We start from the raw sequence: 18,374 nt of genomic DNA, 5'->3' as shown, positions 1-18,374 counted from the left end.
CGATAATAGACTAGTTAGTTGCACTTTGTTTCTGGGCAGCTTCTAGACAATTTAACTGTGTCTTTTTCATGCTTTAGAGCAATGACAATAGTTGTGTAGTTCACAGGAATGTCTATTAGTTTTATATAAAGCATCTTCATTAAAATTAAAAATAAACAGTGGAAACCCATTTTCACAAAACCTACTTCTGAGAGATTTGACCTGACAACGTTCCTGTAATTTGAGGTGCATTTGTTTTTTATTTAGTTAACCCCTAACATTTAATATACTTAGTAATGCTTCAAATGCATAAACAACTCAGAATTTTACTGGTTCCTGCAGGATAATTGCATTTATTTTGGTAGTTTCATAATAGTCTTGTAATTTTTAAAATTTAGAGCTGAGCAACTAACTGAAGTAATCTCAGTGCTTCAGTGTATATTTGTTCAGGTAGTAATGAAAGAAATAAAAAAAATCTTTGTCATGCAGCTGATTTATGAAATCTACTCTGGTTCATATTTAGCAGAATTAGCAGAACAGATTATTGGCTGCACAGAATAGATGTTCTATAATGGCACTGTCTAGCAGAAAGTGGTCTTTGTTGCTGCTTGCTCACCAAAGCTATGCTGGTTTCCCACGTTATGTCGTTGAAAAAGCAGCTCCTTATTCCAAAGCCACACAATGCTAGTATAGGCACCTATGTGACTAAATAAGAACCATAAGCAATACGTGACCATCTTGACTGTCATTCTCCCCAATGGTCATGTGAACATGTAGCCAATATTGTTCCCTTGGTGACTGGAGAGACAAGATGAGTGAGGTAATATCTTTTACTACCTCACTCACCTTGTCTCTCTAATGTCCTGGGACCAACATGGCTGCAACAACACTGAATATGTTCCTTGGGAACTGACGTTCATTCCTGACATTCATGAGGGAATCACTTCTCTCTGATCTAAAACTCTGTTCTAGTAGAAGAGGGGGTCTCCTTTATCTGGAATCTGACTAGTCATGCTTTTAAAAAATAACTGTGAAGTGATAACTTTTTCTTTTCTTGTTTTTGTTTCCCCATTACATTTTATTTGTCCTCCAGTCCTCTCTTGTCTTAATCACTTAAGAATTTTAAGTGATTATGTTTGTATATTAAAAAGTGATTTGTGGTTACAGGAGCCTTTATTCCAGGAGTTCCCGTGCAACCCGTGCTGCTCCGATATCCAAACAAACTGGTGAGTAGAACATTCTCCTTTTTGCAACTTACAAAGCTGGAAATCAAAACATTCTTCTTAAAAGACACACAGGTTCTAGGCAGTCCATTGTCATCAAGTTTAAAGGCATTCCTAAAGGCCCCAGCTGCTTTGCCTTAAAGGGTTGGCTGAGAATTTCCCTGAGACAGGGGAATCCTCCAGTGATGCAAAACTAGTGTAGCTCGCTCTACTGCATCGTTCTTCTTCCTTCTTGGTGTGGCAAGACTGAGGGGCTATCCTAGAACTGTGGGGGCAGAAAGGTTGCTTAGTCTTCTACTCATGGCTGCACCAAGATTGCACTTGGCACATCTGAAGATTGAGGGCCTACCAGTGTAATACAGCAGAAAGTGCTTAAGAAATTAAATACTACTTTAAGAGCACTCTTGCTATATTTTGTTTACTAGGGGTGAAAAGCAAATTTGTAACAGTAATGTACAACATGTTCCCTTTGATTGACTGCAAGCAACATGGAAGCAATTCCCTCAAACTACGTCTTATTGTTTGAGGAGTGCTTAGTCTTGGCTTCTCATACTTCTACATACGTTTTCCAAATACAAATGAGCTTACTGCATTCTTCCTAATATTGAAGCAACCAGTGTAGCATGTGCTTTGGAAATGTCCCGTTTAGCGCTTCAGTATTAGTATTTGGTTTTGCAATGTCTTGTAAAAAATTGAAAACAACAACCCAATTGTCTTTAATACACTTTTTCTATATTCTAGCATATATGCAATTGGAAATCAAATACAAATAAATTTACCATAAGAAACGCTTATGTCCTCCTCCAGTGCAGTTATGTTATGCTGCCGGCCCAATTAAATTATTTAGAATAATAAACTCTGCTTTCCTTTTTGTCGTTTCACACTCGTTAAATTAATTGTAATATGTCATAACTTGATTAGCTTTGCGACAGAAACCATGTTTTATCTGTGTTCTGTAAAGCTGCATGCCAACTTCTGGTTATGTATCTTTCACAGTAATGTGCGGGGGAGACCAATTGTGAGCCATTAAGAGAAACAACCTTTGAAACAGTTTCATAAGATAATTACTAGAAGGCCGCAAATAAAGAGAGTGCACTGCCTCTCAGTAACACTTTTTATTAGGCGTGCGTGGAATTTTAAGAATTGTCCTCGATTGCACATCTGGTTCCATCCTGCTGAAATACTTATATGGCTGATAAACTTGAGGATACTTTTAATCCCCGATTCACGTATGTAATTCCCACACTACTACTTCCTCTGTCTGATACGTGGGGCAAAAATCACTGCCACTGTTCTCACATGTACATAAGAATAATAGTTTGCATTGCATCCAAGAAACTCAAGAAACGTACATATATTAAAATGAACTTCCCTTCACAACACATGAGTGAGGAAGCTAGGGTAAATGTTACCCCTAGTTTACAGATGAAGAAACTGAGACAATTTGTCCGAGGCCCCATAGGGGGTGAGTAGCAGAGCTGGGAATAGAATTCTGGTCTCTTCACTCTTACTTCTATGTTTTAATTAAAAAAAAACAAAACACTCTCTTTCATTTTTTCTCCCTCCTCTGAATTGTCCCATATAAAAGAATGCCACCAGTGCAGTGGCTGCATCAGATCCCAATGACAAGGTGGCAAAAGTCAACAGGAGTGAATACTGAAGGAAGAACAAAGTCCTTTAATATTTACACAGCTAAATGTTTTACATCAGATTGGAAGTAAGCTGACTAAAGCCATGGCCTCCTGAATATAATTAGATCCTGATCCAAAGCTTACTGAAATCGCTGGAAAGGTTCCCTTTGACTTCAGTGGGCCTATATTGGACTTGGCTAAGATCCTGGCCCTATTAAAATCAATGGAAGTTTTGCCATGGACTGTAGTGGGGCCAGGAGATCACCCTGGTCTTAAATAAACATATAATTAAATACATTTTTCTCATTACCTGTCACAACTAATTAAGGTAACTTTCATTCCTTATGAGCAGGCAGCTGCAAGCATTTAGCATATGGGAATTTGGGGACTTCTGATTCAGTTTTACTTCTACTCTCTGCCACCCTATCTTTCCAAGTTTTTGTAGCTGTTAGAGCAATTCTTCTCCCTGAGTAAGCGCAAAAGACCCCCAAGGCAGACATTTAATGCTCTTTATTGTAATTTAATTAAGCTGAAATAGATGTGCTTGTATTTGTGGTCCGGGTGATGTGCTCTTCTTCCCTGAGGGTTAATTTATGACTGCTGTAATACACCTAACTTACAGTGGTGTAGGCTAGTACACTCCTGTTTTTCTGCTGCCTGTGTGCCACCCCTCTTTCTCTCCCCACCCCACCAGAAGGATCAAACATTTTGAGGTGGGGGCCGGGGAGTGGGATCACTTGTGTCCTGTGTCTTTTAGGGCAGGTCTGTGCTACTGCTTAAGTCGACCTAACTTACGTTGCTCAGGGGCGTGAAAAAGCACCCCCCGAGCGATGCGAGTTTTGCCCTATATACGTTCTGCTGCCGACATAGCTTCCGCTTCCCACCGAGGTGGAGTAATTATGCCAACGGGAGAGCACTCATCTGTTGGCATAGCACGTCTTCACCAGCCACGCTACAGCGGTGCAGCTGTGCCAGTGCAGCACTGTGGCCTAGACTTGCCCTTAGATGCCAGTACTCTCCTCTGATGGTGTTTCCCCCCCCGTTACCACAATGGGACCCACACCTGTGTTGGTGAACTTTCGCCCCCCACCTTTTTTTCTAAGCCTTCTTCCCATGTGGTTAACTCGCGAAGCGTATGATTACGATGCTAGACATGAGTGTAATTTTACTACTGCAACAGGGTGTAGAAAGATGTCCTTCAGCTGACTTCCACAGGGAAGTTGCAAACGTTTCATTACATGCCCATTGCAACATAGTGTGTAGGTTCAAATTAAGTTCAGGGGCAAAGGCCCAGTGCAGGTCACAATAGTTTTTTTTATTAAGAATAAGAGGATTGGAAAATCAGTTTTTTGGTAGTTTTGTTTGGAGGAAATGAAGGGTGCACAAGTAAATGTTACAGCAGGAAGGGGCAGAAATTCCAGGTGGGAGACAGAAGTTACTGTACACAGGGAAGATTACAGAAATTGTTTTCCCCACTTGAGAAAGTACCAGACAAGTAGCATGCCACCATTTCTGTTGTGGCATTTGACAGTAAAAGAAGTCGATTGAATGCTTGTAAGACATCGCATAAAAGTCTCTTAAAAACTTGCTAACTTTTTCTTGGAGAATGTCAACTCGTTATTAGCCGTGTCTTCTATAAGTTCCTGCACTTAATAGAGGGGATACTTAGATGAATTTAGGGAGTGAAATAACACAGTATAAAGTAACTGGCAAGTTTTTGCTTTCACAAGTTAGCAATACGTTATTACTTAGTTTCTAAGCTGCTTGGGGTAGGGTGTTTTTTCCCCTTGTGTTTGTACAACGCCTTGCACAGCTGGCTCCTGGGCTTCGATTAGGGCCCCACAGTACAAACCATAATAATAATTAAACAGTTTAAAATCTGTAGAGTACATCTTTTTGTTTGTTTGTCGAGAATCTGTCTCTGGAAAATAGGTTGATAAAATAGGTGTTGCAAGATATAGTAATGAAGAAAAACTATGGTTGATTATTCATATGAATGTTTTTTGTCTTGTCACACATTTAAAAGGCATTTTTATCTTTTTTCATGATAAGCAGAAGTAATCTTAAAAATGTGCTTATCCTTGTAATAGTTTTGATAATGCAGCATTATGTTTTCATGCAGCATACGCAATGCATGGTTTTAGTCCTGAATTTAAGGATGTGTAGTTTGCAATAGGCATCAGAATCTTGATCAGTTGTGGTAACATGCAAAGTATCCAAACTTCCTTTGCGGTAGCTTTTGTGTAAACCGTCTATAGATACAGCTCAGTGTGTTGGACCAAAACTGAGTGGGTTGATAGCTGGGACATATGAAGCTGTATTTTCTTTACCTATTTAGTGAGGCTTGTCACAGTCCAGGGCGGGCACCTGCATCTGTATTTCCCCCTTCATGGTCCAGCAAGAGCACCCATTCGCAGGGTTCCAGCTCCACAACCATCATCTCTTGGGCAGAGACATGCATCTCTCTCCTTCCTGTCCTGGGTATTTCCAGGCTGCACAGATCCCTTCCTACACTGTGAATTCCCCAGCAAGGCAGAGTGCCTCTGCAGGCCTGCTCTGCCTTCCTTCCTCAGGGGCTATAAGCAGCATAATTGCCCACAGTTACCACCCAGCTCTTCCTGAGCAAGCACCTTTTAAGGTGAAAGTATTACAGAGAAAGTATATTAAAAACAATAAAAGAATCTACACCCATGCTAATACGCTTACCAGAGATCACCTCAGCTCCAGCAAGGGCTCTGGCAGGTAAACAGTCTTTCAGACCCCACCAAAGGGTTTGCTGTGGTCATAAGTTCATAGCTGCTGTTAGCTCAAAACAAGCACCCCATGAATCTGTAAGTCATTGCTGTGTGCAGTTTGGGTCTTTGATCTGGGAATAGGCAATTTGTAGACCATGGGTGTCCTCCTCAGGGCGAAGCTTCAAAAGGCTGAGTTCTTGCATAACTGAAGGGGACACATTTGCCTGTATACTTCCCCCTAGAGATTTCCTGGAAACTCACTTAACTTTAAAAGTTCAAATAGTTTCAAATAGTCCTTTGAAGCCCCTGACATTTCCCATGCTTTGCATTAATCCTGTCTCCCCCCAGAGACGTTAGATACAATCCCACAATAGTACATCAGTGTTTGCATTTTTAATACAATGAACTACTCTTATTCTTAAACTTGATTCAGTAAGGTTTAACTTCATCCTATAATGTTTCTCCAGGGTATTGCAGGAAATTGCCATATCTGTTCACAAGGCTGTCCAAATATGTTTGTGTTCCTTGATTCCTCCAGTCGTATTGTTCCATGCACAATTGATCAGGTACCCAGTTCATTCCCACAGTTTTCAGAGTGGCAGCTGTGTTAGTCTGTAGCAGCAAAAAGAACGAGGAGTACTTGTGGCACCTTAGAGACTAACAAATTTGTTACTCTAAGGTGCCACAAGTACTTCTCATTCCCACAGTGTTTCAAAGCAGAATCCTCCTTCAGAGACCCAGGAATGGTAATCACTTGTGTAGCATTTGAGAGCTAATGTAAGAAGCCAGGGTCTTTTTAGCATCAAACCTGGGCTGTTGCTACTTTGGCTGTGAAACCCCTGATAGCTGGGCTCTTTGGTTTTAATTGCAGCTTAAGTAAAACAGTAAGCAAAAGTAGTTTGATTATAGCGGAAGTTGGAAGTTTTCTGCCAAGCCACAGTGTCCGCCTCTTGAATCTCAGATTTCCCCAAAGTACATCAAAAATTCTGCTGGCGTTCTCTTCTGTTAAGATTCCAGTATTTTATCACAGCAAGGTTCGGCAAACGAGGTCAAAAGGGAAAAAACAGGCAAGAAGGCCATAACCCAATTGAACGTATAGTCAGACCTGGTTATTTTGAATCAGTTTGTACCTTCTTACAAGCGTATTTTCTATAGTAACTTCTCTGGCATACAGAGGTAGACAAAGTCTTATTTCAAATGCATGAAATTGATACCATGAGGTGATCACTGCAGCTGTCTTAATGGAGAGTGCTTTTAATACATAAGTGGCTTTGATCAAGCGATATAAAAATGTTGCCTCCATCTATAATATAAATGCTCCCTTTGTCTGTTTACTTGTGTGACAGTTTTGTCAGTCCCTTGCTTAATAATGGAACAGTATAGATACAATGAACTTTGACGACAAACACCTTTCTGTTCCGGCTAGCCTTGCAGAGCCCATACAGCTGTAAGTGACTGAGCAGGGTTGTAGTCTTCCTCGTGCAGCACCAGTGGAATTCAGCTGCATTCCTGTTGTAGAATTTTTATTAATTGCTGTTGTAGAAGAGGCAAAAAGAACCCAGCGTGACTTTTCACATCCCAGGCTGAGTTTGATCATTCTAAGGGCAATGGGCAGGAGGGGGCAGGCAATAAAGGGAGGGGAAGCATGGGCTAGTCGTGGTTGGGGAATGGCCAGCAAGTCAGAGATCTGAGTTCCATTCCTGCCTTTGCCACTGGTATGCTGAATGTAACTACATCTTGCCTTGCCTTAGCCTGCCCACTTGTCACATGGGGATAGTGATGTTTTGTAAAGCACTTTGACATCTATGGATGGAAGTAGATTAGTACTAGGCAGAGTTTTAAAACTTAAAAAAAACACCAGGTCATTTATAAAGAGGAAATGACCTTAAAGACAACAGTCATTGTACGGAAGTTGGAGGAGGAAGCTAAAAGTATAAAAAGCAGTTTAATGAGGCAGTCAGTAAATTCAGGGTGTTGAGAATAAGGTATAAATTGGCAATCTTGTCCATAAAATATTAATAGGGTAAATCTGTGTCCTTATAAATGGGAAGTTTTGAAAATGTATTAAGCAGCTTTACAGAGTTTAAAGTGAAATACTATAGGTAAATTAGCCTTTCTTGGGTTTACAAAGTACATAAGAATGGTCATACTGGGTCAGACCAATGGTCCATCTCGCCCAGTGTCCTGTCTTCCAACAGTGGCCAATGGCAGGTGCCCCAGAGGGAATGAACAGAACAGGTAATCATCAAGTGATCCATCCCCTGTCACCCATTCCCAGCTTCTGGCAAACAGAGGCTAGGGACACTTTAGAGCATGGTTTTGGTAAATTTTAATCTACAGTATAGTCATCCTCTATTTATGAGAACTAGGGTAAATGTGCACCACATTTTGTTTCTGTTTAGGGCTCCTTTTCTCTCTAAGCATGCTCAGTACGGATGTGATGGTAGGAAGATAGGAACAGCCTGCAACAACAATTTAAAAAAATCATTTCAACTAAGCTGTGATTATCCCTGGTCTGATTCTATACAAGATGATTGGGAAAAGGAAAAAATATGGGCTCGTGCCTTCCTTTAGCTTCTTTGTGCTGTATAAAGAAGGCCTGAAATACACTGTTGGTGGTTTTTGTTTTTAAAATTTCTGTATGTTTCTACACTAGAAATTCAGATGCTGTCTAGATTGATAGATTCCAAGGCCAGAAGGGACCATACTGAATATCTAGTGTGATCTATATAACACAGGCCATAGAACTTCCCCAAAGTAATTCCTAGAGGAGATCTTTTAGAAGAACATCCAATCTTGATTTCAAAAATGTCAGTGATGGAAAGTCCACCACAACCCTTGGTAAATTGTTCTGATGGTTAATTACCCGCCCAATCAAAAATTTACGCCTTATGTCCAGTCTGAATTTGTCTGGCTTCAACTTCTGGTCTAGGCTGGAAGACCCTTTGATGTCTGGAGAGCCTTGTGTAAATGATGAGATCACGTGTGCTAAAGGAGTAAAAATAGTACTGTTAAGTGGGAGAAGATAATCTTCGTCAGACTGTTAAAATAACATCTGTTTGACTTCAGGGATTAATATTTCAGAATAAATGAAACATTTGTTGAAGATTCCACATTTGTGTCCCCTGCTTTAGGGAGATAAGAGCTTAGTGCCTCTCACTGGTCCTCCAGCAAAACCACAGAAGATCAAGGCTTCACATTCCTAACATTTCTATGATGAAAAAACAAGCAGAATTTGTTTCTTAATTAAACCGAACAAACGGACCCAGCCTTTCAGGCCCTTAAGTAGCACAAGCCCCTCAACTCCCCCCTCCCCTCCCCTTTTGGTATCCTTTGTAGGTCAACTTTAAAACACTGGAGTGAAGCAGTAATAAAGGATTGGTTTTGCATAAATGGAAGGCATTCCTTTCTAAAGCAGGAATTAGGCAAGACCATGTATACCCTAGAACGATGTTCTGGCACAGCTAGTGCTGTGATCTCAAGCAGAACTACCAAACCACAGTGTAAAGCTGCTGTTCCTGGAAGACAAGGAGTAGATTATAATTAGGGCCTTTTATAGAGCTCATGTCAACTCCCAGTGAAGTCTTTTAATGGGAGCTCAGTAAGCATCTAGGTGACGTAAAATATCAGTCAGTACAAAATTGCGTGGGCAAACTAATGCATGGGTTTAATCTTTTCTCTTGGCACACCTGTTTCCTTTTTCATATGACAAAAATGCAGCTGGTGAAGATATTTATAAGGCTAAGGATTCCGGTCACATTAACATTTTTTTCTTTTTTAATAAGACAGTAAAACATCCTCTGCTTCACAATTGTATGCTTATAATTTTCTGTTGTGTCATGTCTGTTCTCCCCTCTGGCTTGACTTGTCATACATTTCTGTTTTTTTTTTTTTTAGGATACTGTGACCTGGACATGGCAAGGCTATTCATTGTAAGTTTCCTAACCCTATTAAAAACAACATACAGGAACGTCTCCCATTAATAAATACACTGGCAATGAGCAAACCAGCCCTGTTAAGTCCACAGGAACACATTTCTTGGTTTCTTCTTCTAATGGAATGTATTTGGGGGGTCATACTGACATTATGTGAGAGACTCCAATGTTTAATCTCTTAGTAGATAGAGCACTAAACTGGTGTTCAGGACACCTGGGTCTGTTCCTGACCCTGCCACTGGTTTGCTGGATGACTTTGGGCAAATAACTTAGTCTCTCTGTGCCTCAGTCTCCCCATCTATTAAAAAGGGGATAATTTTCTTTGTAAAGAACTTTGAGATCTACTGATAAAAAGAGCTAGGTATTATTATGGCAGCAAATTTTGTACTTGTTTTATTTTTCTGTCCTATAAGGATCTGTCATTTTCCAGTTATATCACCCTGAGGATCCTCTTGCTTATACTGGTCTCAATCTGGAGTCACTCCAGTGAAGTCAGGAGTTTTAAGCTGGTGTGCAAAGAGTGAAAGTGGAGGAAAACCGAGCCCTATTGTATGTGGAGCTGCAGGTGCATTGCATTCGTAACATTTCTCGAATAATTCTTTCCAGTTATTCTAGCATTAAATTTTATAAATGCAAAGCTTCTGCCCCTGCAGTAGAGTGTCCAGTGAATAGTCTAAGGCTTGACTGCTTACAGACTTTGCACTGTAGCTAGATCCAGATGGTTCCCACAGATAGTAAAAAAGTTCAGTTCTGGATTTTCTGGTTGCTTGTAACACCAGAATAATAACTGTTATAGAAGAGAAAAATGTTGCAGTTAAATAACTGCATATTGTCAAAAGTTGATTTGGTTAGTCTTCTCCTTGCTTTTGTTTTTTTCACATGTTACAATGAAGCAGACATGGAAGTGAAATTCTTAAGGTTTTTGTTTCCTTTTTCTTTTGGACTGTCACTACTGAAAAATCACAGGCATCAGCAACTTACTTTATTTTTATCTTCTTTGGTGTCATTTTAACCTCCAGCATACTCATTTCTCTGTCTGACTTGAAGTGTCACCCCAACATACAGTAGATAAAGAGGCCAGGACATAGCAAACATCTCTTCCTCTCCTTCATCAGATACAGAGAGACGTTCTTTCTATATTCAGACCCTTACAGTACTTTTCATCTTGCACAATTAAACAAGAGTGCCTTTAGCTTTAGGAGATTCCAGTGAAGAGAGATCTCTTCGATTTCAGATACTAAAGAGTAAAAACTCTTCAAGGGACACCCTCAGAGGCCAACAAAGGTCAATAGCTTAACGAAGGTGGCTTTCTAATAAGAATGATTCTAAATTGAGCTCATGCAATTGAGCATATTAAAGCTTAAATATTTGATGTCATATATTTTATTTATAAAACCTCAGTAGAAACATTGTGTATAGTTTTGTAAAATTCTTATAATTATATAGTAGTGCTGAAATGAAAATGCATTAAAATTCCAATGTAGTATAGAATTTCTTTCCACATTTACATGAAATAACCAAGGAGAACTATACTTAAGTATGTTTTAGGAGCATTTTAGTCATGGTGTCCTCTGTCATTGGCTGATTCCAGTATTTACATATTTGATGCAGTCTTACCAGTTGATGATCTAGTTCTTCTCATTGCTAATGAAGGAATTTCCTCTAATGTTTTGTCCAGCCTGGACACTGGTTCCAGAAAATTCCATTCACACAACTTGTACATGATAAAGATTTTCTTTTTTGAAAGTCAAGTAGAGAAAGTAGAATTTTCTTAATAGCAGCTAAGATTTAAGGCCAAGATTTTCAAAAACAGGTTCCTATAAACACTCCTAAGCAAGTGTCCTGATTTTTTTAAAAATGTTAATAGTCCCAGGCAACCACGCCTTCGGTGTGAGTTGGTCCTGTGAAAATCCTTGGTTTTATTCATATAATCGCATACTGGATTTGCTGTTGGAAGGATGGAATGTAGATTTTTTTTTATAGGCTTTGAATGTGTGTGATTTTTACATGAGCTTTATTGCACACAGGTATTTTTTTATCTTAGTTTATTACTTAGATGCTAAGGTAATAAAAATAATAAATACAGTGGATGGGTGTGTATTACCTCAAGTGGCTTGAGTCACTCAAGAAACTGCCCTTTCTTGCCCATAAACTTAAGAACTCTATTCAAGAACAATAAAACAGACACTTTACAAGAAGAACAGTCTTCACTTTCATGCAGATTACTTGAGACTCAATTTCTGAACCACTTTGAATGAAAGAAGTGTTACCGCAGTTACATCGATCATCTTTTCCTCTTCCTGGCCCCGGATTTAGGGCTAAGCATTATTTTTCTTGCCTTAAGAAACAAGTTGCATTTGAAGAGTGACACCTTGGATGTCACAGTCGTGGGCACACCAGAATATTAAGAGTAATGAAAAGTATGGGTCAGATTTATCAGAGAAATAGGTGAAAAGTTTGGGATATTGTAAACAGGCAGTCTGCAAAGGGACTTCAAGAACTGAATCCTCAAAATCTTACTCCCCATTCAGTTTGACTAATGTCAACATCAACAGTGTGCTTTCCCTTTGTTCCAGAGCATCTCTTCTATACAAAATTATTCTAGATCCTTGTAATTAGACCATATCCATCAAGTCATTTCTTAAGCCAGTTATTTCACGTGTCCTAGGAAGGGATGATGCTAGAAAAGAATTTTCCAAATACATTTAAAAGAAAATGCTGGAAACAAATGGGTGCTAATGGGATCTGCCAGAATTGTATATCTGGGCACACAATTGCACAATACACATGGAAAAGCCCAGAACTAATTTAACAAAAGCATAAGTAAATGAACTGAATGGAGTTTTAAAAGGAACATGAGGATAAACTAATAGGATATTAAGTATCAGAGGGGTAGCCGTGTTAGCCTGCGTCCACAAAAACAACGAGGAATCTGGTGGCACCTTAAAGACTAACAGATTTATTTGGGCATAAGCTTTCGTGGGTAAAAAAAAACGCACTTCTTCAGATGCAGGCATAAATATACTGACACATGAAGAGAAGGGAGTTACCTCACAAGTGGAGAACCAGTGTTAACAAGGCCAATTCAGTTGGTGGATATGCTCCACTCCCAATAATTGATGACGAGGTGAGTTCAAAGAGGAACTGCAGAGCTGCAGTTCATTTGCAAATTTAACACCATTAATTTGGGCTTGAATAGGGACTGGGAGTGGCTGGCTCACTACAAAAGCAATTTTCCCTCTCTTGGTATTGACACCTCCTCATCAATTATTGGGAGTGGACAACATCCACCCTGACTGAATTGGCCTTGTTAACACTGGTTCTCCACTTGAAGAGAAGGGAGTTCTCTTACATGTGTCAGTATATTTATGCCTGCATCTGTAATTTTCACTCTACGCATCTGAAGTAGTGGGTTTTTTTAACTCATGAAAGCTTATGCCCAAATAAATCTGTTATTCTTTAAGGTGCCACCGGACTCCTTCTTGTTTTAATAGAATATTACTTTCTTGTGTAAAAGGACAACGTGAAATGGCATAGGTGGGCGTAAACACAGAGGTAAAACTGAAAACCTAGATTTAATACTTGAATAACTGAAAATGTAATCAAACCTTTTAAAGTTGCACTCCTTACTCAAATATGACATTTTTTAAACTAGAAAGGAAACCTCTTTAGACTGATAATAGCATTAAGAAAAAAACTCCCTCCATGGGGGCCAATTAGTAAACCAGAGCGTATGGGAGAATGACTAGCTATATGTAGCGAGACTCTTTCTTCTGCTTCCCATACTGTGTTCCTCTATTAGTTGCTCTCACTTCTCTTGCTGGCACAAACCCTTATGATTACTAGGATGTGACCTCAGAACTTAAGATTTGCCAGAGTAGATAGGAGCACTGGTGGAGACATGACTGAAGGGCTGAAGCAGACTTTGAGAGGAGAGGATGAAGGGAAGAAGATTGGGGGAAAAGCAGGGGTGGGGGTGAATGGGGAAGAATAGCGGGAAATGAGAGCAGAGGCGAAGGGGTGATTTAGACTCTGTAGGCCCTTGAATGAAATTTCATTATATCCTGAATAATGTCTCCCTTGTTACTCAATCTGGAAATAGTGGAGGAAGGTCTAATAAAAGAGCTAATCGATTGCATCTTACAGCGCTGGCATGCATTTGGTAGAGCACTTCTTGGCCCCTCCCTGAAACCTGTCCACCCACATTCTGCTTTCACTCACTCCTTTTCTTTCAGAGGGGTAGCAATGTTAGTCTGTATCAGCAAAACAACGAGGAGTCCTTGTGGCACCTTAGAGACTAACACATTTATTAGGGCATAAGCTTTCGTGGGCTAGAACCCACTTCATCAGATGCATGGAGTGGAAAATACAGGAGCAGGTATAAATACATGAAAAGATGTGAGTTGCCTTATCAAGTGTGAGGTCAGTCTAACGAGACAATTCAATTGACAGCAGGATGCCAAGGGAGGAAAAATAACGTTTGAAGTGGTAATGAGAGTGGCCCATTTCAGACAGTTGACAAGAAGGTGTGACTAACAGTAGGGGGAAATTAGTATTGGGGAAATTAGGTTTAGGTTTTGTAATGACCCAGCCACTCCCAGTCTTTATTCAGGCCTAATCTGATGGTGTCCAGGTTTCAAATTAATTCCAGTTCTGCAGTTTCACGTTGGAGTCTGTTTTTGAAGTTTTTGTTGTTGAAGAATTGCCACTGTTAGGTCTGTTATTGAGTGACCAGGGAGTGACCTTTTGTGTCACTCTTTTAACCTGTGGGATAGGAGCCTAAAATTGTTTTATAAATTCAAGTCAGCTGTTTAAAATTCATAAGAAAGGTCCAGTTGGCCCTCCCACTCCACCTCCTCTTCTCTCTCCCCGTCCTTCTCAGAAAACTCTTCCCAAACAGAATAAAGTTGTCTGTAGAATTTGCCTTTATTTAAGGTTACAAGTAAATGCTTCTCTCTTTCAGCTTGAAAGTGCTAACAGAATGAACATTTTTGCAGTCAAATGTGGAAGTGGTTAACTGTACCTCATTTCCCAACTTCCCCCGTGTTAAAACTTCATACTGCCTTTTAAAGCATTCAAGACCCAAAGTGCACTGGTGGTTTCGTGTTATAATAATGGTTAGCATTTACATGGTACTGGAAATGTGAAAAATCCACATACCTGTAAAATCTTAACCAGTCCTCCCTCTGCTCCTGGGAGGGAGGTCAATAGGTAATAGCCTCATTTTTCATATGGGAGAACAAACACACAGAGATGAAGCTCATACAGGGTGTAAGAGCTAGAGCCAAGGCTAAAACTCAGGATTTCCTGTTTGTCAAGCCACTAAACTTCACCTCTTACAAATTCGTAGATTAAGTGCAGAAGGAACTGTTAGATCATCTAATCTGACTTCCTGCATGACACAGACCAGTTACTTCTGTAATGAGCCAAACAGGTTGGGTTTGAATATCATCTTCCAGAAAGGCATCAAGTCATGATTTGCTGTGTCCCCTAATGCATCTTCAGCCACGTTTTTACAAAAAAACAAAATAATTGCTAGCAAGATGTGAACTCTCAACTTTATATAAAGCACGGTGAATGTGTGTGATAACTACATATATAGTGCTGTAAATGCATGTGGCACTAGAAAGTGTAACATGTTCTCTGCTCCAAAGAACTTGCAGCATAAATACTAACTTTAATAGGAGCAGGAACCAGCGCTACGAGGAAGAAAACCTAAGGCAGCATCTCAAGAAACCTCAGCTCAGGGCATATAGAGATTATTGCCAAAAATAGACACTGAAAAAATGTTAACAAAAGGTATTTGCAAGTCAGCTGAAAGTATTTTACTTTTTTAAAAAAAATTAATCTTTTCCCCCCTCCCTAGCAAACAACTTTGTGTGATGACTTTTTGCCAGCTGTTCACCAGGATAGAAATTGAGGTAAGAATTGGAGCAACGTTATTAAGTTTGGATTTTTTTGATAAACCTATTGTTCCTGTATTTTTTTTTATCAATATCTACCAGTAAACAAATGTCTTTTGGCAATAAGTGCAGTTCTTGTCTTAATAGATTAGCTCACCTGACAGGGAAACATGGTAGGTACAGCTCTGAATCTGCTGCCCCTGCTGACATGTCTTTTAACTTGACAAGAGCCCGTATGTGGAAGGGTCGAAAGGGTATTTGTTATAAAATCACAGTTAAATACCATTGTTCACAAACATTTGGACTCACTGTTCTTGTAAAGACTGAACAGGTTGAATTACAAAATAACTTGTTCTCCCTCACCGCCACCCTGGAGTGGCAGTAGAATGCTATCTATACCGACTTCCATCACGTGGCAGTTGTCATGTGATCTGTGTAACGTGTTTACACTAATACTTCCCTACATCTCAGAGCTAAATACTTTTAAGGAATTCAGTGACTAAACTGAGTGTTTTCATTCTCAAAAAAGAGCGTACCTTGTCTAATGAACCTGTTGTCTTATTGCTTACTCTTAACTTTATTAACGTGTATGGTACAAACAGTTGTATCTGATAAGAGAGAGAAAAATACATGCATGTCTCAGATCTTGATGAACACAAAAATGGATCACTCACTTCCGAGCAGAGACTTACTAACCAAGTGTAATAGTGAGGGGCTATCTCATTACAGCTAAATTACTTTGGCAAAGGATTCTACACAACACTTAATAATATACCAGGAAGTACTAACAAATATTGTAAGCTAAATTATACCTGTTAAATAGAAGAACAAAGTTGATTTGGGTGGAATACAGTGCCCTCTCTGTCTATTTTCAAAATTTAAGACTTAGCCATGGGTCTCCCAGTAGTTGATGTGAGTTAGCAAGTTTCCTTGTTGGTATTAATATGCATGAATTGCTGTGTAATGCAAAAGAAAATACAGCATACCTGTTTTATATTTGTATGCAAATACTGTGGGCCTGATTCTCGTCTCAATTATTGTGGTTTTACACAAGAATAACTCATTTGAATAAATGTCTTTATTAGACATGTAAAGAAAGAAAATAGTTAACATTCTGTGTATTTTTTTAAAAAGGACTCTTGCTGTCTCAGAATTTAGTGCTAGTGCACCTGTAATAAAACAAATCTGCCCTCAAATTTTAAAGTTATAAAAATTAGACATGAAGCATTTTACTGTCTGCATCTCCCCCCAGCAGAGAAATAAATTGAATTAATAAACGAATTAAAATAAAGTAGGCATCACCATGAGCTTCCATTTATTTCTGTGCAGAGATGCACAGCAATGTACCAGTTGTATTTTAAGAACATATCATGAACATATTCCACTGAATTGTATATATTGGACGTGAAACAGTTAAGCTTAGAATCTGATAGGCAGACTTATTGCAAAAGATATACATGGTAAATAGCATAGGAGGGAGGGAGAAGGCCAAAAATAGGTCAGGGAGGTATTTTCATTACTTGAGTGAGTTTAAAAGGATTTTATCTTGCAGGGCTGGAATTTCCCTCTGCAATGCTCAGGAATTTCTGATTAGAAGAGAGTATTTATTCATCATCACCTGGAAAGTAGTCGTGCTAGCCCCAGTAATGCCCCAGTCACAGATGGGAGAAATTAAATCAAGTCCTTCTCCAGAGTGTGTGTGGTTATGGGCAAGTCACATGCAGTGAGCCTCAAACATCACCATTGCCTTTGGAGGAGGTAGAGGTGTAGTCACAGCTGGTGAAGAGTAAGCTTGCTCCTTCATACAAGGACCTGAGACCCAAACGAGCAGGCTTATGTAGATCAATCATGTCTTTGGTTCACATTTTTGGATTGTTCAAATGTGTTCTGACTTCATCCTACTTGAGTGCCTGCATAGTGTGAATAACTGTGACAGCAGAGGATGTCAGTGCTTTGCTTTGCTAGCCCAAGAGAGTTACCCACTGTTTCACCCAGGACACGTGGGGGAGAAGGAGTTAACTTAATAATGGGCAGGGTGGGGTATCGGACTCAGAACAAAGTGTATGGTTATCCTCAAGGATCAGCTCTAGGACCTTCAATGCCAGAAGCATAGACCTCTGCCTCTTGAACACCTGCCATTTGAGAGCACTCCTTTAGTGGGGAGTCAGTGGTTGGTTGTTACAGCCACTTGAAAAGACATGCTCGCAGGCAGTAAGCCAGTGCATTGCTGCACACAGGCATCAGGAAGGAGATGGCTCACCAAACTGCAAAAGAAAACTGTGACTGTTAGCGCTGTGTTTATACAGAGAGCACAAACAATATATGACAAATGAGAAACAGAAACCGTTATATGGCAAATTACTCAATTAATATACAGGACTGTGTGCAAACATCACACTGAATTAAACAGGAGTTATGCATCCCTTTCCCATCACATTGCTTTGAAAATGAACTTTTGCCTGTTTGTGTTATATGGAAGCCAACTATATTTACGCAAGCCAAGCCCATTTTCCTTGTACTCCTTTGTTGACTTGTTATAAAGAATCACAGATGCTAATAGTGCATTTATTGAAACCCTTAACAGCAAACAGTGATGTCTTTTTTTAATAACAAGAAAGACATTATGTTCACTCTGATGCAAATTCACTCATTTTTTCTCTTTATTTGATGTCTCAGAATAAAGAGTGACTTTTATTGTGGTAGTAGAATTATGCACATTTATGATGATGTGCTAATAGTTCAAAATGGACTTGTAAACTAAGTTACCAAGTCCTGACCTTTTGGTGATGCCCTAGTGATTCAGAAAGTTGAATATAATTGATAATGCTTCTTACTTTTCTAATAAATTACCACAAGTACTCCTTTTCTTTTTACTCCAGTACAATAACCCTTTTTATAATTTCATAATAAATCTACTCAGTATTTCGGGGACACAAGCTATTTCAGGGGTATCTGCACACCACCTGTT

General features: G+C 39.5%; 1 protein-coding gene across 1 annotated transcript in view; it reads left to right on the top strand.

Annotated features, from left to right (window-relative positions):
* LPCAT2 (lysophosphatidylcholine acyltransferase 2) overlaps positions 1-18,374 on the top strand; it is a 47,469-nt gene that overhangs the window by 13,077 nt on the left and 16,018 nt on the right. The window contains exons 6-8 of the mRNA XM_074968595.1: positions 1,147-1,205; positions 9,466-9,500; positions 15,370-15,424. Coding sequence (XP_074824696.1) covers positions 1,147-1,205; positions 9,466-9,500; positions 15,370-15,424 — 149 coding nt within the window. The remainder of the gene's footprint in view (positions 1-1,146; positions 1,206-9,465; positions 9,501-15,369; positions 15,425-18,374) is intronic.

Source organism: Natator depressus, chromosome 12 (genome assembly GCF_965152275.1).
Source record: "Natator depressus isolate rNatDep1 chromosome 12, rNatDep2.hap1, whole genome shotgun sequence".
In the NCBI taxonomy this organism is placed as follows: Eukaryota; Metazoa; Chordata; order Testudines; family Cheloniidae; genus Natator; species Natator depressus.
This window is presented reverse-complemented; position numbering and strand designations above follow the sequence as displayed.